The 21,664-nt window shown below is 36.0% G+C and overlaps 1 protein-coding gene across 1 annotated transcript in view; it reads left to right on the top strand.

The window, feature by feature from the left end:
* LOC102221199 (diacylglycerol kinase alpha-like) overlaps positions 1-20,504 on the top strand; it is a 39,892-nt gene extending 19,388 nt beyond the window's left edge. The window contains exons 8-24 of the mRNA XM_023331174.1: positions 6,423-6,539; positions 8,340-8,457; positions 8,599-8,687; positions 8,764-8,883; positions 9,997-10,095; positions 10,266-10,352; positions 11,545-11,618; positions 12,025-12,099; positions 12,684-12,769; positions 12,863-12,952; positions 13,042-13,202; positions 14,850-14,914; positions 15,190-15,280; positions 15,395-15,581; positions 17,356-17,473; positions 17,654-17,714; positions 19,131-20,504. Coding sequence (XP_023186942.1) covers positions 6,423-6,539; positions 8,340-8,457; positions 8,599-8,687; positions 8,764-8,883; positions 9,997-10,095; positions 10,266-10,352; positions 11,545-11,618; positions 12,025-12,099; positions 12,684-12,769; positions 12,863-12,952; positions 13,042-13,202; positions 14,850-14,914; positions 15,190-15,280; positions 15,395-15,581; positions 17,356-17,473; positions 17,654-17,714; positions 19,131-19,205 — 1,713 coding nt within the window. The 3' untranslated portion in view covers positions 19,206-20,504. The remainder of the gene's footprint in view (positions 1-6,422; positions 6,540-8,339; positions 8,458-8,598; positions 8,688-8,763; positions 8,884-9,996; positions 10,096-10,265; positions 10,353-11,544; positions 11,619-12,024; positions 12,100-12,683; positions 12,770-12,862; positions 12,953-13,041; positions 13,203-14,849; positions 14,915-15,189; positions 15,281-15,394; positions 15,582-17,355; positions 17,474-17,653; positions 17,715-19,130) is intronic.
* The last annotated feature ends 1,160 nt before the right edge of the window (positions 20,505-21,664 follow it).

Below are 21,664 nucleotides of genomic sequence, written 5' to 3'. Positions count from 1 at the left end.
TTCCATTAATAGAGTTAAGTACCACTCCAATCACACTATTCCTTTCCATCTTAGTGTCCCGTTTGATGTCTGTCCTATAGTAGTCTCTCATTTGCAAATACCTGTAGAACTCATGTTTATCTAGATTATACTTGTCCTTCATTTGTTGAAAGCTCAACAGCTCATTATTTTCCTGGAGGGTATACCATCCCGTAATCCCTTTCCCTATCCATTGCTTGAATCCTTTATCATATTTTAATGGTTTAAAATCCGTGTCGTATGCTATCCACCTAAGCACTTTCATTTCTTTCTGTATTTTGTGTTTTTTCAATGTTTTGAACCATGTTTCCAATGTAAAATTAGTGATCGGATCTTTATAATTCTTGATCTTCTCATATCTATCTTCATCTCCAATAACACTCTGAATTGGACATCCTCCAAACTCTTTCTCCATGTCTTTCCACCTTGCTGAATAGTCCGGCGAGCACCAACACACCACATGCCTGAGCTGTGCTGCCCAGAAGTACTCTCTCAGTCTTGGTAGGCCCAAACCCCCTTCGTCTTTCGGTAGCTGTAACGTTTTATATTTAACTCTTGGTTTTTTGCCCCCCCAGATGAATCTTGATAATATCTTGTCCCAGATATCAAATTGAGTTTGACTCACCTCTATCGGTAATGCCTGGAACAGATATAGAAGTTTCGCTTGCACATTCATTTTGATAATTTCGACTCTCGAGTTCAAATCCAATGGTAAAGTATTCCATCTATCTATATCTTTTTGTATTTCTTGGGTTATTTTACTATAATTCGCTTTAAACAATGTAGATATTTCTTTAGTAATATTGACTCCTAGATATTTTATTTCTTTCGTGTTCCATTTAATGGGAAATGCTTCCTGTATTTCTTTTGATGGGTTATAGTTGAGTGTTAGTGTCTGTGTTTTGCTTACATTAATTTTGTATCCTGAAAGATATTCATACTTTCCAAACAAGTCCATCAAAACTGGCAACGATCTATTTGGCTGTTCAAGGAAGGTTATTATATCATCTGCAAAAAGTCCTATTTTGTGTTCTTCACCATTTACTGTAACGCCTTTGATTCTTTCATCTTGACGAACTGCCTGTGCCAAAGGTTCCACAAAGAGTGCAAATAAGGTAGGTGATAGGCAGCATCCTTGTCTGGTTGATCTTTGTATGTTAAATTTTTCTGTCAGACTTCCATTTATTTTTATTCTCGCTATAGGTTGATGGTATAATGCTTTTATACTCAATATTGATTTATTGTTGAATCCAAATCGTTCTAGCACCCTATATAGAAACGTCCAATTCACCAAATCGAATGCTTTTTCTGCATCGACACTTACTAATATGGTGCTTTGTTTTTCCTGTTGCGCTTGATCCACTATATGCAATACTCTTCTAATATTATCGTGAGTTTGTCGTCCTTTCATAAATCCTGTTTGATCCTCCTCTATCAATTCTGTTACCCATTTATTTAATCTAGCAGAGATAATGGATGTATAAATCTTATAGTCCACATTCAATAGTGAGATTGGTCTATAACTACTACATTGTTCATTGTCTTTCCCTTGTTTAGGTATGACCGTAATTATAGCTTCTCTCCATGAAGGAGGTATTTTGTTATTATTAAGTGTCCAATTGAAGGATGCTGTAAGTATTGAGACTAATTCTTCTTTAAAAATCTTATACCACTCTGCCGGGTATCCATCACTGCCTGGTGATTTATTGTTTTTAAGTGAGTTTATCGCCTCCTTTACCTCTTCTATTGTAATTGTTGCTGTCAGTGACTCATTTTGTATTCTGCCAATTGTTGGTAAATCTAATGTGTTTAAAAAGGTTTTCATTTCCCCCTCTTGAGCACCTGCAGGTTGTGTGTATAACTTCTCATAATATCCTCGGAAAATGCCTTCTATTTCTTCTGGATTATTAGTTAATTCTCCTGTGTTGGGATTCCTGATTTTGTTTATTGTATTAATTGTTTGCTGTTTTCGAATACGTTTTGCTAGCAGTTTAGTTGCCCTTGACCCTGCCTCATAATAGTTCTGTTTCAGGTATATATTCTTTTTTTCTATTTCTCCCAATAGTATATCATTTATTTCGGCCCTGGCCATCTTGATTTCTTGGTATATCTTTGGGTCTTTTGTTATCTGATATTTCTTTTCTAGTTCTCTAAGTCTCTCATTGTTTGACCTGTATTTTTGTAATTTGGTTCTTTTTTCATGCGCCGTTATAGCTATTAACTTTCCTCTAATAACTGCCTTCATGGCATCCCACACTATTGTTGGGTCTACTGTTCCATTATTATTTTCCTCAATATATTGTTTTATCTCTGCTTTAATCTTTTCTTTTTGTTGTTCGTTGTTTAATATTCCCACATTTAATCTCCATACAGTATTTCTTTTCCTACTACCTAGGCACATCTTTACATAAACCGGATTGTGATCCGACACATCTGCCGCTCCTATCTTGCACTCCTTCACCCTGTGATTATCATCTTCCTTGACTAAAAAATAATCTATTCTGGAGTGTACCCCATAGACAGCCGAGTAATGTGTAAAATCTCTCCCTGATGGGTGCATTTTTCTCCATACATCTATCATTCCCATCTCCTCTAGGGATACGTTTATAAATTTTGTTAAGTGAATTTTATTTTTTTTGTGGCTCGTTGTGTCCAAGTGATGATTCAAAACTACATTTAAATCTCCTCCGCAAATTAGAATCCCTTCTGTTTCCACAGCTATTAAATTAAATAGACTTTTAAAGAATTCTTTGTTACTCCCCGGGGGTGCATATATATTTATCATAGTTATTAATTCATTTTCAATCTTTCCTTTTAATATTATGTATCTTCCTTCTTTGTCTTTTACTTGCTTTTTGCTGTCGAATTGTATATTTTTCGAAATTAATATAGCTACTCCCCTTCTACGTCCTTCTGCATATGAACTGTAATATATATTCCAGCAACCATATTTTTTAAGTTTTTCATGCTCCGATTTGGATAAATGTGTTTCTTGTAAGTATATAATTTGTGCGTTTTCCTTTTTCAATTTAGTCATCACCTTTTCTGTTTTACTCCGTACATTCAACCCGTTCACATTTAGCGACATTATCTTGATATCAGTCATGGAAATAATTTCTCGACCCCTGTTGAAAAGCTCCCCAGCAACTCACACCTTAACCAACATGAACTAATACTAACCAGACAAAAACCTAAAATCAAACTGACTTCCCGTACTTGGGGTATCCCTCTTCCCCAGTCCCCGTTGGTGGGTGGAGGGGAAATCCTCACCTTTGCTGAGGGCCCCTCCCTAGATCCTGTACTACTCCCATCCCGTGGGGTACTACTCCATCTAGACATGTCCAACTTAAAAGTTTATATCCCCTCTCCGTCGGTTCGTAATGAATTCTGTGAAATTAAGAAGTCTTGCACTTTGACCCAGTCTTTATTCTCTTTTGTGACCATACCTCATTTCTTCTTGACCGACTTCTTCTGTGAGCGAAACATTCTAGGGTTTCCATTGGAAGTTGTGTAGCTTTTCTCTCACTCGATGAGCCGCCTCTCGGTCCCGGTCTGTCCCCTTCGTTCTCTGCCATCCTGCCGCTCCTCGTCTCCTTTCCTCCGTTGCCGCGTCGCCTCCTCCCGGCTCAGCTACGTTGTATCCCCTTTCCTTCATGTCCTGCGCTGCTGACTTAGCATTTTCGTATGTCTTCGCTCCATTCTCCCAGTGTATCCGCATTTTGGCGAGTGGTGTCTGGAAACGTATTCCTTTCTCCTTCAATATTTTTTTAATGCCGCTATATGCCTTTCTCTTCTGTACAATCTCAGTCGGGTAGTCGTGATCAAAATAGATACGCTTATCCTTTACCTGAATCTTTGTCTGCCAGGCTTTCTTCAATATCATTTCTTTGGTCTCATACTGCAGAAAATTAACCACGACTGACCTCGGTGCTGCGTTTGCATTCGGCTTGGATGCGGGTGTTCGGTGAGCTCGTTGAATCTGGAGATTAGTCCCCTCCGGTAGTTCGAGTTCCTTTTTGAATAGTTGCTCCAAAAATGTGGCAGTAGATTTCCCCTCTACCTCTTCTGGCAGGCCGAAGATTCGCATGTTGTTTCTCCTCGATCTCCCTTCGAGGTCGGTTAATTTTTCCTGCATTCTTTGTGTTTGTTCCACCATCTTCATTAGCACCTCGTTAGCATCCGTCTTCCACTCTTCCACCTCCTCTATCCGTGCCTGCGCCTCGCTGAGGTCCGTTCGCTGTGCCTGGATCTCCCGGTCATTCTCAGACCACCTGCGGTCTATTTCTTGTCGGAATCTCACCATTTCTTCCTTCATCTCTTTCTTCAGTTCATCCTTGAACTCAGCTAGCTCCCGACACAGCTCTTGTTTCAAGTTTTTGATATCAGTTCTGATGGTGGCGAACCCGTTTTGCAGCGTCACCGTGCTATCACTTTCCTCCATTTTCTCCTCTTTGTCTTCCTCGTGTTCGTTAGCTTCGCGTGTGGGTCTTTTTCCCGTTGCAGGCAACTCTTCGCTTTCGTCTTGCTTTTTATTGTTTTTCCGACTTCTTTTCATGCTCGTCCCACTCATACCTTAGTTTTACCTATCGAGTAATATTCTTATTGTGGGTTTTTTAACCGACCTCGGAGAGCTACCCAACTATGCGACCTCTCCCTCCGCCATCTTCCCGGAAGTCCCGTTCTGTCTTTTGTTAAAGCAAAAAGACAAATACTTTGTGTTGTGCTTAACATTTTCCATGGTAAGAAAACTATGTTGACAACAATTTTACTGTGATTACAAATAAAAACTCTCCATCTGCATCAAACATCAAATTTGTAGAATTTTTTTAACTGTAGTTGGGGGCCTCAAAAAAATCAGTCCAAGGACCACAAATGGTCCCCGGACCACACTTTGGACACCACTGTACTATAAGATTCGAGTCAGAACTTTAACTGGGCCGCTCCATAAGTTCCTTTACATATAAATTTAACCTCCAACCTAAATCTGCCAGGGTGTGAATGACTTTGGGCGTTTTTGTGATAACTGAGTTTTTTGTGTTAGTGTGAGACGTTTTGTCGAGTTGTTTTAATTCAGCCATATTGGAAACTTTTTGACCTCTTTGAGGTTACAGCATCTCCGAACTTTGACTAGGTCAAACCAAAACCTTCATCTCGAGCCATTTAGATACAGATTTTGTTTTGTGCGGCTCATTGGAATCTCAAAGGCTAAGAAATGGTTTTGAAACGTTTCCAAAGTGATGGGTATAAATTAATCCTTACATCTTTTGGCCTGCTTCATGTTGTCAGTCAGGTTCTAATTGAATCTGGTGGCAATTAGTGAGATTACACTGCAAAAATACAAAATCTTACCAAGTAAGAGTAAAAGTAAAATGTCTGCTAATAACTCACTTGAAATAAAACAAATATAACTTAAAAGTAACTTTTCAGCAGCTTGTTTTAATACAATAATTTCTTAACATTGATGAAAAAATACTAGTTATACTGGAAGATTATTTCAGTTATAACTTGGGGGAAAATGTCTTGTAAGTGAAATAATCTGTCAGTAGAACTACATTTTTTTTAATCAATGTTAAGAAATTATTGATTTAAAACAAGCTCTTATATATTTCTGAAAAGTTACTTGTAAGAATGTTTTGTCTTATTTTAAATATACTAATATATTTGCACTTACATGTAGACTGAAATTACTTGGCAAGAGTTTGTATTTTTGCAGTGTAGACTAAAGGAATTTAGTTAATCACATTTAATTTATGATTTGATAGATATTGATGATTTGAAGATATTGTTTGTTTGTTTTTTTCATTTAATGCACTGTAAAAACACCAAATCTTACCAAGTAACTTTAGTTGAGGTTTTAGCGCAAATATTTTAGGACACTTGAAATAAGACAAAACTAACTTACAAATAACTAGTAAGATGAAGGAGTTTGTTTTAAGTCAATAATTCCTTAATATTGATGAAAAATTATTAGTCCCATTGGCAGATTATTTAATTTGTAGCAAAGCATTTTTTCTATTTTATAAGTGAAATAATCTGCCAATGGAACTAGTACTTTTCCATCCATATTAAGGAATGGAAAGTTATTTGTAAGTTGGTTTTGCATTAGAAACTAGAACAAAATATTTGGTAAGATTTTATATTTTTGCACCATTTACACCAAAGGAATTTAATTCATCACATTTAACTCATAATTTAATGAGAGATCAGGTTTGTTTGGGTATTTGTTGTCACTTTAACAAATAAAATCATCACCTGAAAACTGCAATTTGTATTTATTTTTGGTTAAAATATTAAAATGTGTCAGATGAATCCTCTAAGTGTGAGAAAACATCCAGACGAAGCCTGTAAGCGTTGTAATAAAGCGTTTCTCACAGCAGAGTAGCGACTGACTCTCGTCTCATCAGGTGCTGAAGGACATGATGACGGCGATAGACGCCGACAGCAGCGGCACGGTGTCTCTGGACGAGTGGGTGGAAGGAGGCATGAACAACGTTCCCCTCCTCGTCTTGCTGGGTCTGAAGGTGGTTTTAATTGCGTCTTGTGTTTGTGTGGTTTTCAGCTCAGACATGTTTGATTTTTGTTTTTCTGGAGCCGTTGCCTTGCAGTGCGGCTCGTCTGTCCTTTCCCTCCTCTTCCTCTTCCTCCCTGTCTCTCTCTAAGGGCCTTTGTGCCGACTCAGAGTTGCAGGGTGTGGTAATGTCATCCCCCTCTGCCCCATCATAACGCCGCGGTGTTTTTCCACTTACTCTGCTCCATTATTACAAACTTTTACAGCTGCATTTAACTATAGGAAACATTAACAAAGTCAGGAAGATGAGAACGTTTGAATGCTTCTCTTCGCCCAGCAACGGATCCGATTTCTGCGTGTTTGCTCGCTGCATCATTGTAAAACCACAAGCTCGACTCTGCCCATCGGTTTGGTCTCTAAGACAATGTGAGGGACTTCCCCTCTGGCTATTTCTAGCTGTGGACATTTGAAGCCTGGGGTGCTTAAATTCAGCCCCCTCACAGTCGCTGTGAGCTGTCCAGTGTCGGGCTCCTGCTGTGGATGATTGACGGATGTATTATGTCATTAAAAAAAAAGAAGCACTTCAGCAGATAATCTGCACAAAAGCAAAGAACCATAATCCACATATGTTAAACTATTTAATTGTTTTTGTTGTGACACCAATTGATTATGTTCTGCGTTTGGTTTTTGTTTAGAATCTACCAATTTTTATGTTTACCTCCTTGTTTGTTTGTTTATTTTTTATTGCTGTTATTCATTTTCTTGTCCGGTTAATTATTTTGTAGCTCGATACCCTTTTTTTTGCTTTTTATATTTGTTGCATATTCAATAATTGGTGAATAAAATAGGAAGTAAAAAGGCACTGGTTGCTTTTTGGAAATATTGGATCCAGTTGTGTAATTTTGCAAACAAAAAGATTCCAGTTAGTATTTAATCTGAATGATGTGCAGTATTGTATTGGGGGAATAGTTTTAATAAAGCAAAATAAGTTAATAACGTGAAAAATAAGTAGATTTATGAAAGACAATTCATTTATTTTATTTATGCAGCAACAAATTACAGAAAAATTACATATTAAGGCTTGAAAAACGGATCCAATTCCAATTGTAATCTAATTGGAATTCCAATTGTAATCTAAAGTTTCAGATTAGGGTTGGGGGATAAATCAATTTTATCGATTAATCACATTTTTGGTTACAACAGAATATTTGGACCAAGTCAAGATTTTTAATTTATTAAAAAATCTAATATGAAGTCATAATATTACAAAAATAAAGTTGTAATATTAGGAGAATAAAGTAATTTTATGATAACTTCTGAGCGAAAAATTGCCCCAAATTAAAATGATGGTTATTGAGAGCATCTTGTAAAGTTTGTTATATTATTATAGTAGCAGGACATTAAAATTATCACCATTTTAAAGAAAGATCTACACAAACTGAGCTGCTCACGTTAGATCCTGATAACGATGGAAGGTTTTTGTAAATTAAAAAAACTACGTTTTTTCTACATTTTTTAAATTGAAGATGTTTTTCTGTTAAAATTTTATCTTCTTTCTGCCAATATTATGATTCTGTTCTCATAATTAAATATAAATCCTCACTGAAGATCTCATGGATGATTGACAAACACAACAAGAATAAAAATCCGATATGGTATGAAAAAAATCTGAGATTTTATTTTTATTGCTCCGCCCTAATCCAGATTAAACTGAAAGAATTGTTTTGATCCTAAATTGGGATCATAATAAATAACTTGCTATCTTTAATTTTTTTGCTTTCATAACCTCTGATGTTCTTCCATCTCTGATCAGATGACCCAAAAAGACGGGCAGCACCTTTGGAGGATGAAAAACTTCAACAAGCCCGTTTACTGCAACGTGTGTCAAAGCATGCTGCTGGGTTTGAGGAAACAGGGGCTCTGCTGCACCTGTGAGTACCGCACCTCTCCACAGGGGGGCGACAATCCAGTGGCACTTATCAGAAATCATCATGTCAGATTTGAGAATATTACTATTCTTCTTAATATGACACATGCTGACTGAAGGTTGGATTTTGTGTCACGTTTTTCAGGCTGCAAATACACAGTTCACGGGCGTTGCGCTAACAAGAACCCAGCTCCGTGCGCCAGGACGTACGTGAAGTCAAAGAAAGAAACAGGGGTACGCCGGGTTCTCCACATAAATCTACACAGTAAAACAAAGTCCAAACTGGATCTGTCTGCTTCCCACCTTACAGGTTCCAGTGCATGACTGGGTGAGTGGGAACTGTGACTCTAGAAAATGTGACCGATGCCAAAAGAAGATCAAGAGCCTCCAAGGTTTAACAGGGAAACACTGCGTTTGGTGCCACACGATGGTAAGGACTCATATTTCTCCCTTTGGGGCTCAATTTTTACAATGTTGGAAATCTAAATTATTCTTCCTCCACTTGCAAAATTTGCAGTTATTCAAGTGTTTCAGTTAACAAATAAAACTCATATTACATGGAGGAGGGCTTCCTGGTACAACAACGCTGTGTAAAGACTAACACTGATTAAAGGTGACCTATTATGTTTCCTTGAACAGGTTAGGATAACAAAACATGTTCATTACATTTTTTGCACAAAGTTTTTCTTAAGATTTTGGTAAATGAACTGTTTTAGGGCCTCCTGTCACTTTAAATCCTAATAGTCTGCTACTAGCCGCGCCTCCCAACTGAACTTTTACACTCGCACATGAGTGAAATATGCAACTTTACATTATTGAAAAGCAATAGTAGAGCCTCCTGCACAACCAACATGAATGCAGCAAAAGTCAACAACAAAATGTTTGTCTTTTCCAGCAGCCATTGTACAGTGCGTACAGCGGTAAAACCAGCTCACCAAACATCCTGGAATTCAGCTTGGGTTGCTAGGCAACGGGCTGGGCTATGGTTGCTAGGTGAGGGGCTGTCCCTGCTGATTTGTGACCTTACATTCAGGACGTTTATGAAACGGCTCATTTTCCAGGCACAGACAAACATTAATTTGTTACCAAAAAACATCTGGGTGTTTTTTTTTAAAGCCATTTTTAGAAGCAGCAGAGACTCAAATGGAAGTACAAAAACATGCATAATGTTAATTTTGCATAACAGATCCCTGTTTAAAAATTAATTTTTACCATTTGAAACTAAATCACAGAGGAAATGACTAATCGGATAAAAAGAGAAACTCTTTTAACATAAATACAGATTACCTGACTCACACCTACAAAAGAAGAATGATTAAAACTCACCAGTTTGGGAAAGACATATGCAATAAAACCAGTTTATTTTGTGTTTATATTTTAGTAAAGAATATCTGAAGAGTGAGATTTTGGATTTCTGTGTTTTCACAGCGTGAACGTCCAGCGACTCCACAAATGCAGAGAGAAATAATTCAAAAGCTGAAGCTGCATTGTGTCAGTCACGACCATAGTGAGGTTTGGCGTAACGCCTGTTTGTTTTTCCCAGCGTCACGATGAATGTGCAGCCCTGGAGCCAACAGAGTGTACCTGTGGGACGCTCAGAGACCACATCCTGCCTCCATGGGCCATATATCCTGTTATAAAGGTACACAGCTCTCCTCAGGCACATCTTCAGCACATGTACAGTGCAAAATGCACCTATCACTCCAACGCAGAACATTACGTCAGTAAATACGGCCTGTGTTGCTTTTTAATACTGTGGATGTTGATAACTGAAGTGTTATAAAAGTTTATTTACACATTTTCTCACTAAAGGAGAGACCAAACAATGTGAAAAATGGCTGCTCAGCGTCGACGGATGACGGCGACTTCAACATTACTCCTGACGGACAAGTGCTCCAGGTGATTTTTCTGAAATGATGAAAATCCTCTGCTGCATGAATTCGCTGTGAGGAATGGGATATTTAGAGGTTTAGCTGCATTTACACTGAAATTAAATTATGTGCGGGTGTAGACAATTTGCAGAGTTGGGTATTCATTTACTTAAGTAACGTTTTTAAAAAATGTAGTATTTTTACTATGATGTACTTTTTACTAGTAGCTGAGTGGTTATATTTTGAAGTATTTGTACTTTTACTTGAGTAAAATTTCTGGATTTTCTACCAACTGAATGAAAAACAAGAATGTTTTAACCAAAACTTCACCAGGCACAGACACACACCTGCAGTTTTGGTTAAAGTTTGATAAGTTTTTTTATTGAAAAAAAAAACTGATTTGGAAAAAAATTATTTTGCCTAATTTAGTTATTTTTATGAATTATTCTCATGTTGGTCCTTAAACTTCCAAAATTTCCACTTAACTATATTTTGGTTCGTCAGATTATGTATTTTTCAAATATCAAATAATTCATAATTTGATCAGTTACGCAGTACTTGAGTAGATTTGTTTTTTACCAAATAAATTTTTACTTTTGAGTAATTTCTGGGATGGCTATATTTTAATTTTACTTGAGTAAAAATATCTTGAAGTAGTTCTATCTGAGTAATATTTTGGGATACACTGTTCTCCTCTACCAATTGGTAGCAGTGGATTTTATTTTCCAGTATCAGACTAAAGGTGCCACATCACCAGTGCAATTCAGACTCTGATTTTGTAAAAAAATTATTATTTTATTTATTATTTACATTTGTGCTGTACTTCCTGTTGATAAATCATGTTAATTAACTTTAAAACATATTGAAGTCACAAGGTGACAAAATGAGAGTTCCTGTTTAGAGTTGCTTTGAAACCATAATAAATGCAACATTTATCAATATATTTGATGTGTATTGATGATTTTGATGACCACACTCAGCAAAATGTAACTCGCTTCTCAATTGTTGTATGAATTTAGTTTTTTCAATTACTTTATTTTTTTTTTTTCTGGTGAGAAACACTTTGAACTCCATTGTCGCTGGAATGTGCTACACAAATAAACTTGATTGATTGATAAGTACAAGTTCTAGCACTGTTGCTAGGCAAATAACAGTCAGTGTAGTAACTTTATCAAATGTTTATCACAGTGTAGTAACTTTATCAAATGTTTATCACACAGATCAGCCCTGTGCCAAACACTCATCCTCTTCTGGTGTTCGTGAATCCTAAAAGTGGTGGCAAGCAGGGAGAGAGGTGAGCACCACAAATGTATGCACTGCAAAAGCACAAAATATTATTTGATCTAGTTTCTAATGCAAATATCACAGTGAACTTGAAATAAGACGAACTTTCAAGTAAGTTTTTAGCAAGATGTAGGAGCTTGTTTTAAGTCAATAATTCCTTAATATTAATGAACGAGTACGAGTTTCACTGGCAGATTATTTCACTTATAAAATGTGTGAAATAATCTGCTGGTGAATCTAGTCATTTTTTAATCAATATTAATGAATTATTGACTTAAAACAAGCTCTTACATCTTGCTAAAAATTTATTTGCGAATTAGTTTTGTCTTATTTCAAAAACACTTGGAGAGAGTTTGTGTTTAATGAAGTAGATTTCCGAATGAGCACGTTGTTGAACTTGTTTCCATATATTTCAGAGTCCTGAGTAAATTTCAGTATTTACTGAATCCGAGGCAGGTTTACAACCTTTCCAGTGGCGGCCCTGGAGCAGGGTGAGTTACTCCAGCCTGCGGTGGTGTCTGCTGTCAGGCCCTGATGTTGTCGTTCACAGAGTTCGGTAGTAAATAGCAACTTTTACGTTAGCAACCTTTTGGAAAAATGTTTTAGTATGCTGTACGTTTTACTTGAGTAATTTTATTATGAGGTGTTTGCTACTCTTACGTAAAATGTCTGGATACTTTACCCAATTTGAGTAACTTCACTGAATGAAAAACATGTTTTAACCAATAATAAAGACACACCTGCAGTTCTTGTCAAAGTTTCATAAGTTTTGTATTAACAGAAAATTATTTGGAGAAATTTCTCTTTGACTGGATTTAGTTATTTTTGTGAATTATTGTCATTTTGGTCATTTCCACATAACTTCATCTTTTGATCCATCTGATGATGTAATTAGTTAATCAGTATTTCTATACCCTTTTTGCCAAATACTTTTTTACTCTTACTTGAGTAATTTCTCAACCTTTTACTTTTACTTCAACAACTAAATATGTTGAAGTATTGCTCCTCCTACTTTAGTACAATTCTTTTCTTCTCTGCCGGCCTCTGATAATTCACATTATCATCTGGATTTCAGATTGAGTTTCTTCAGAAACCTGCAGGATTACAGAATCCTGGTTTGTGGTGGAGACGGCACAGTCGGATGGATTTTAGATGCGATAGGTGAGTCAATCTTTGCAAAAAAAGAAGCACGCGTAAAGACTGTCTTCATGCACTTTCTATATTCTGCTTTTCTTGTTAAATTCTTGCAACCAGATAAAGCCAATCTGCTGATGCGGCCTCCTGTTGCAGTGCTTCCTCTGGGCACAGGAAATGACCTTGCACGATGTCTACGTTGGGGTGGAGGTGAGAACGAGTTTGTACTTCACAAAAAGATGTAATGTTTGTTCTCGTTATGTAGCGATCGGTGTCTACCTCTTCCTCTGTTTTGGCAGGGTACGACGGCGAAGATCTGGGTCGTATTCTTAGAGACATTGAGAACAGCTCCCTGGTTCAGATGGACCGCTGGAGTGTGCAAGTTATACCGGACGAGGTTCAGGAGAAGGGGGATCCAGTGCCATATGAAATCATCAACAATTACTTCTCCATTGGAGTTGTGAGTAAATTGTCTAGATTTGTTTAGGTGCTAGGATGGGATGCTAAAATAGCATTGAGCACTGAATTTTTGAGTAACAAAATTATTTATTTACCCCAAATTATTCATTTACAAAACAAAACACATGAATCTGTTTAGCATGCAAAAACTATGCAGTAGATTTGTTTGTGTCTTAGGGTACAGGATAATTCTTCTAATCAGTTAGCCTGTTTAGCTTAGCGTAGTTTACTGTATGAAACTCTTTTTTTAGTGTCATTATGTTAACTATGTTCAACTTATCATCTTAACCTGCCAATGGGAAAAGAGATGGAAATTAGACACTTGGCTATGGTCTCCTGTATTTACATTTAAATATTAATTAATATAAAATGTCCCATTTTTGAAATCTAAATAAACTTGAAACAATCAAAATTATATATTAGTGGCGGCTATGGAACAACAAAAGAGAAGAGACTAATTTTTCTAGTCAATTAGCCTGTTTAGCTTAACATAGCTTAAGTGTATACAACTTTTTTTTTTTAGTGTCGTTATGCTTACTGTATTCAACTTATGTATCATCTTAAAGTCAAACTTATTTGAAAAAATAAACAAAAAATTATTAATGGCAGTTGAAGAGCAACAAAAGGGCAGAGGCTAATTTTTCTAGTGACACAATTAGCCTGTTTAGCTTAGCGTAGCTTTACTGTACGCAACTATTATTTTGTTATGCTAACTCTGTTCAACTTACTTGTCAACTTTAAAGTCAAAATTACTTAACCAAACTTGAAACAATCAAAAAATATATATATTAATGGCAGTTGAAAAACAACAAAAGGGCAGAGGCTAATTTTTCTAGTGAAACGATTAGCCTGTTTAGCTTAGTTTAGCTAAACTGTTTACAGCTCTTATTTTTTAGTGCCATTATGCTAACTCTGTCCAGCTTAAAGTCAAAATTATTGAACCATTATAGGCTACAAATTCTAAATAACTGTTTAATTACCCCATTTTTTTCCTTTCTGAAGAGTTTTTTGTGCATTAGTCTGAGACTGCTTTTCTTTATTAAACATAATAAATAATAATAAATAATAAAATAATAAAAATAATCCTGCTCATGGGAATATAGATAAAAATTAGTCACCTGGCTATAATCTCACATTTTGAAATGTAAATGTTAATATATATTAGCCTCCTAAGCTTAGCGTAGCTTAACTGTACACAACTCTTATTTTTTAGTTCTGCCAACTTAAAGTCAAAATTACTGAACCAAACTTCAAACAATCAACAAAAAAATGTATGATAGTTGAAAAACAATAAAAGTGGCACAGGCTAAGTTTTTGACTAGAAAAATTAGCGCAGCTTAACTATATACAACTCTTATTTTGTAGCGCTGCTGTGCTAATCTATTCAACTTATTTATGAACTTAAAGTCAAAATTATTGAACCATGAAAGACTTGAAAACAACTGTCTTATTACCCCCTTTTCTCCTTTATAAAGAGTTTTTTATGTGCCGTAGTGTGAATACACATCAACCTGCCTGCCAATGGGACTAGAGATAGATAGTCCCTTTGCCATAATCTCACGTGTTTACATGTAAATGCTGATTAATATGTCTCATTTTTAAATAGATATTCTGCATTGCTCATTGCTGTTTTCTGTTGCATTGGCAGGATGCCTCCATTGCACACAGATTTCATACAATGAGGGAGAAGCATCCTCAGAAATTTAACAGCAGGTAGGTGTGCTTTATTGGACTGCGCTCATTTTATTCCCTTATTTATCCAGCACAGGGTAAGAAAAAGCAGTATCCCACTCACATTCACAAGAAAACTGCTAAAAGATTAAAACAAGGCAATGTTGGGAAACAGTTGTCTTCAGTTCTGAGCAACACAGGTGGTGCCAACAGATGTGTGTCTGCGTCACCGCACGGCTTCTCTTCCTGAAAGACAAAACGCTGTCTGAACGTGAAGCACCAGTTAAACCTAAAAGACACATTTTTCAAATCTGCAGAATGAAGAACAAGCTGTGGTATTTCGAATTCGCCACTTCAGAAACCATCTCTGCTTCCTGCAAGAAACTCAGCGAAAGTTTAACGATAGAGGTGAGCGCATCTCACCCGAAGCAACACACCTGGAGATGTGAATTTAAATTTTGAAATAAACAACAAACAGGGTCGCAGACTGCACGCTAATTGTTTTATCTCTCTTTCTCTCAGTGCTGTGGCACTCCTCTGGATCTCAGTAATCTATCTTTGGAGGGGATTGCTGTCCTGAACATTCCCAGCATGCACGGTGGCTCCAACCTGTGGGGCGAGACCAAAAAAGCAGATATTAAGGGACAAGCAAGTCAGGAAGATTCGGAAGTGATTGTCAATCCAGACATCCTGAAAGTGACTTCCCAAGGTATTTTCTCCTCCACTGAGTGATGAAAGTAAAACCTCAGCACATTATGTGACTTGCGCAATATCGAAGTTCCTCTTTGCTCTGCAGAACCCATTAGCTAATTGTTTTTAAGCGATTCCAAATCCAGATTTCCTGTTGCAGCTGTTATCAGTTAAAAAGCTCATGTCCACAGCAACAAACCGCACAGTGACGGAATCAGACCTGCATTCGATTGGCTGCATGTGAAAATAAAATAATCAAATGGATAAACACATAATTTACTGGGATGCTCTTTTCTCTTGGACATTGTGTTCATTTTCTGTGGCTAGAATGGGTATACATATTATTCCTCACAGTCATCTGTATGGAGCTTCAACCCACATCTCATAATTGCAGCTTGTGAATCATACATATCCTGCCTCTGCCCAGCCTGTCAGATTATTTTCAGTCACGAGAAGCATTTTAATGGAGAATCCCTCACTGAGTAGCACAGTGAGGGTTCAGGATATTTTATTTTTGTTATAATTTACTAGAAACCCTTTGTGAGCAGGTGTAACACTGGCAGTTTGTGCTATTCTATGATTTAAAGGTGATTAGATAGGTTAGGATAGGTCTATGGGTTATACAAAACATATTTGTGGAGGCCAAGTTAATGTATAAAATATTCAGTTATTGTTAAAACTTATTTGTTTAATTAGTAATTTAATAAGTGTATTTGTTGAGGTTTAGGTAGCATTATTATATTGCATGTAGCTAATTTCATTTTATTGTTTATCGTTTTATTGCGAATAAGTGTTTTATTTTAAGTTTGTATGTTTTATAGCTTAATTGGCTATTTTGCAATTTATGCAAAAGAGGTGTGCTGCGCCGGAGCGTTAACGAAGGATAGACAGCAGAGAGAAGGGAAGGTGACAGAGCCACACGGTTTTTCAATAATTGACAAAATTAATAAAAAGTTAACTCAACTTACTGCTGTAAGTTTATCTTTCACAAACTCACATTTAGGTTCAAAATCTAAAACTCACTAAATTTATTTGACTTAAAGAGTAGAAGATAGTAGACACAATTATCCATCCATTTTCTTACACCCTCATCCCTAATGGGGTTGGGAGGTGCTGGTGCCGATCTCCAGCTAACGTTCCGGGCGAGAGACGGGGTCACCCTGGACAGGTCACCAGTCTGTCGCAGGTCAACACAGAGACAAACAGCCATACACACACACTCACACCTAGGGAGAATTTAGAGAGACCAATTAACCTGACAGTCATGTGTTTGGACTGTGGGAGGAAGCCGGAGTACCCGGGGAGAACCCACGCATACACAGGGAGAGCATGCAAACTCCATGCAGAAAGACCCCGGGCCGGGAATCAAACCCAGGACCTTCTTGCTGCAAGGCAACAGTGTTACCAACTGCGCAGCCCTAGACACAACTAAATGTGGCTCAAATATTTTACAGTGTATGTTAAACTGTCTAAAGAAGGAACAGTGGTGAACTGGTGACAGAGAGAAACCAAGGCTCACTGATGCTAACGCGGATTTAAGGCAGGTTTTCGGTATTTCGTTTGATCTAACAGGAGAGTTACTGTAGCCCAAATTGAAGAAGAAACTAATGCTAGTTCTGATAGAAGATTGGACCTGAGTTCTACCATCCCTGTGGATATAACTGGGACACAAACCACCTACCTGGGATCTTCTGCCACCATGTTGGTGTTAGATACCACACCAAACTGGAGTCCATACCTTGAGTCTTTCTGATCAAATTGAGCTGTTTGTTTTCCCTGCTGGTGTTTTTCAGACCTTAGTGACCGCCGGCTGGAGGTGGTTGGCCTGGAAGGAGCCATGGAAATGGGACAGATATACACGGGTCTTAAAAGCGCTGTGAGGCTCGCTAAAACTTCCCAGATCACCATCAGGTAGGAACGAGTCTCTAAGACAAGTTTTCATTCGCCAAATGAGATAGCCACTTCTGCTTATGTTAATTACAGCTGAAAGCAAATGTTTGGTGTACAAATTCACATTTACAATAACATATTTTAGTTTCTTAATCAAAAAACTCCATGCAACTTGACATTTTGTTTGTGTTCCATACTCAGGACAAAGAAACCGTTGCCGATGCAAATAGATGGAGAGCCATGGATGCAATCCCCCTGCACGGTAAATAAAACCTGGAAATATCATTAAAGCTGGAGTACAGCAGGGTTTCTGCAAGGTCTTTAAAAAGTATTTAAATTCTTAAATTTTATCATCTCAATTTCACTCCTTAAAAATGTCCAGAATATCAACAGAATGTATTAACTTTAATTACTTTGATGTTAAACTTTTAATTTTTTTTTCATTCCTTTTTTCTTCCACTGTATTTTTTTATTTTTGAGAAATGACAGTTTGGGTACAACGTAGCATTTGAGCCGTTGTAGATAAAAGAAAACATGTGGCAGCGGGGAAGCAAATATCGACGAAAAAACCTCAGAAATTTAGAAAAATTAAAAAGAAACGTGCATATAAAAAGTCTGACATCTGCAAGAAAAAAAGTTTCTTTAGCAAAGGAATAAATTTATATTAAAACTAGAACTTTCTCTGCCGTTGTAAAGTCATATATTTCCATGAAAACAATTCAAAAGTTTACAGAGGTTATAAAGTCAAATATTAGTATTTCTGTCACAAATTATTTGTACCACAAATGATTAAAATGGTACATTTACAAAATGTGCTTTAAAGTTTAAATACTTAAACCTTAAAGAACATTTTTTGTTGAACATTTTTGCAAATATCTGACTTTACAATCTCAGAAAACATTTTAAAAAATTCTGATTAATTAATTAATTAAAAAAAAAAATCCTAAAAATGTTTTTTAAATTTTCCATTAACTGCCTTTAATAACTGAAAATAATTCTACTTTTTCTTACAAATTATGACATTACAACATTTGTTGTTGGAAATTTACTCCTCTGTGACGATATAGTTCTTTTTCATTAAAGAGTAATGATGGTAATACTCCGGCGCAGTTCCTAGGGATGCAATAAAAAGATTTCTGCAAGTTTTTAGAAAGTATTAAAAAGTCAAAAGTTTCATTGTCTCAATTTTATTTAATAAAAACCCATATTTTTTCTAAAAAATACCATTATTTAGGTTTTAAATGTGCAAATCTGTAGCTTCGTTATGTCTTTCATTTACTTTTTACTTTAAATATTGAAGAATACTTTGGCATTTATTTGTTTAATGTTCTGTACTTTTCTTATTATTACGCTTTTACTAATTTGAAGCCAGCCATAGTAAAAAGCATAAAAAATTATCCCCTTAAAAATGACCAACTGTTGTTTTTTTATGGAAATAAAATCTTAAAATGCATATTTACAACTTGCTCTTTTCCCTTGAAATTGTGAAGAAGCCGTAAAGTACATATGTTAAGACTTTGTTGTCTGACTAACATAATCTAAAATTAAACATGCTTTACTGGATTTTGCAGAAACCCTGTATTAGAAACATTTTTAACCGTCGCATTAGCTTCAGTACAATGTTTGATTTGGTAACGTTTTTAACCGCCGGACATTTTGCGCTCCTCTTGTTTTTCAGATTCATATCACACACAAGAATCAAGCGTGTATGTTGGTGGCTCCGCCATCTAAACCATCAGGCTTCTTCAAATAAAACTGACCGTCTTAACGCATGTTTACTGTATATTCAGGACTGACACTTTTTGATATAGAATCAGTGTATGAGGTAGTTTAATAGTTGCATTATAACAAAGAAAATAGGATGTTTTTTTCCAGACATCTTGTGTCTGTAACACACATTTCAAGCATGGCATCATATGAAAACAGACCGGATGTTAAACTATGTTTGCATTGTGGCCAAAAGGATTTTGACCAAATTATCTCAGTGTTAGTAAAACTCTCTGATCCTGCTGTTTCGAAGCTTGACAGCAGGTGGGAGTGCTGCTCTTTAGAAACTTTAGGTAAGATTAAAGTGGCTGTGATCTTAAATAGGAGAACTCTTTGGCTTTATGTGCCTTTATAATCATTTCTCTTTGGTTCTGATTAGACAGAAGACTGAGGTTTTCTGTATGTTTGCACTTGGAGGACTGACCATGTAGTATTCTTGTTTTGTTGTGGCTGTAAATATTGCTCTGAAAGCTAAATGTATGTTTAGAAACAAAGGTGGAGAAAGAAGCACCTTTATTTCAAATTTAGGCTGATATTTTAGCTTTTTTTAAAATTATTATTTTCAAAAATATACTTGAAAACTGTTTAAGGGAACGGAAAACAAGCGGCCTGCTGTTCCCCTCTGTGTTTTCCAAGTTTTTTTTACCCTTATGTGGACCAAACTTAGTTTTTCTGGGTTTAATTAAATCAGAGAGCTACTCCTTAGTGATCATATTATCAATACATATTCTCTGAATGTGTTATGAGTTAGACAATTGATTGGGGCTATTTATTACAGTATATGTATTTCAATGCTTTATCAGCTGTATCATTTCAGTATAGCCAGAGAATGTAAAAGTAATAACTTCATGTAAAGATTTTAATAAATTGTCTAGGATTCAGTTTGTGTTGTGCTCATTTAAAACACAGTTAACAGAACATCATGTAATTGATTCATTTTACCTCAAGGGGGCAGAATTTATCTTCCAAAACTTTTATTAACTCCATGTTTAATATATATATATATAGGTATAGATATATATATATGCATGTGCTAATAAGCTGCTGATTTGTTGTGTGCATTGATTTCTTTTGTGATTCGATTCCCAGTAAAACACAAAGATCGATACAGAATTGGTGCCTTGAAAAATCATTTATATCCCTTGAACTTTTCCACTGTTTGGTTAAAATCACAAACTTCAGTTAATTAGTTATTTGGTTTTTATGCTTTTGACCAACCCATGCAAGAACAATCATTGTAAAGTGTAAAGAAAGGATTGTTGAATTAAAATGCATATTAAAAATACATGGCTTTCACTTGTTTTTGCAAATAAAAATGTGAAAAATGTGCATCTGTATTCACCTCCATTCACATTTGTCCTTGAATAAAATGCAGTGAAACTTAACATGTATATACTCAGATTACACTTGTGTGTAATTTAATATTTCATTTTAACTCATTTAGAGCTGCAAATATTAAATATTTTTGTTGGGCTAGAAAATGTTTTAATGTTAGAAGATGCTCAGCAACAAAAATGAGATTAATTTTTTTAATATTTGGTGAAACTGTCACCCTGTTGTGACAGTTTAGCATGAGACAGATCATCTATGAAAACAATTGAACTCCATCTTCTCCCAGTGCTAACTAGAAACAACCAATCAGAGCCAGGAGAAGGGTATTAGCGCTGTCAATCATTCTTGTGTGAGCGCTACTCATCGCTCCCCTCTCTATTCTCTATTACTTCTTCCTGATTACAGAAACTGTCATGAATGCTAAGACAACAGATAAACAGTTTTCCTGGAACTGTAAATTGTTTTTCCACCGTTTAACAGTGTATACATGAGGATGATTGACAGCGCTAAGACCCTCCTCCTGGCTTTGAGGAGGAGGGAGTGGTGAATCTTTTCAAACTGCAATAGTAGAGGAGGAGGAGATTGATCTTTTCACATTTTATCTGTCTACATTACACTGTGACAGTCATTGTCTCCTAGCAAAGGTTGGCAGAATACCCCAAAAGTATTATTCAACATATTTTTACTCAGGTTAAAGAAAAAAGTAGCCATCCAAGAAGTTACTTAAGAGTAAAAAGTATTTGGTAATAACTGATCAAATAGTCAGTAATTTAATATTGTAAAATTGTATCATCAGCCAGACCAAAATATAAAGTTAAATGGTCATTTTGGTGTTTTAAAAACTAAAATGACAATAATTCATGTCAATAACAAAAAATAACAAAATCAGGCAAACAAAAAAAAATTCCAAATCAGTTTCTTTCATGAAACTTTAACAAAAACTTCAGGTGTGTGTCTGTGTGTGTAGTGAATTTTTGGTTAAAACATGTTTGTTTTTCATTCAATATACACTCAAATAAGAGCAGCAATACTTCATAATAAAATTCCTCAAGTAAGACAAAAAAGTACAGCGCAGTAAAAATACTCCTAAAAGTATTTCTTTTTCAATTCAAG

Source organism: Xiphophorus maculatus, chromosome 1, assembly GCF_002775205.1.
Source record: "Xiphophorus maculatus strain JP 163 A chromosome 1, X_maculatus-5.0-male, whole genome shotgun sequence".
Classification (NCBI taxonomy): domain Eukaryota; kingdom Metazoa; phylum Chordata; class Actinopteri; order Cyprinodontiformes; family Poeciliidae; genus Xiphophorus; species Xiphophorus maculatus.
Note: the sequence above shows the minus strand (reverse complement) of the source record. Positions and strands in the feature narration are given on the sequence as shown.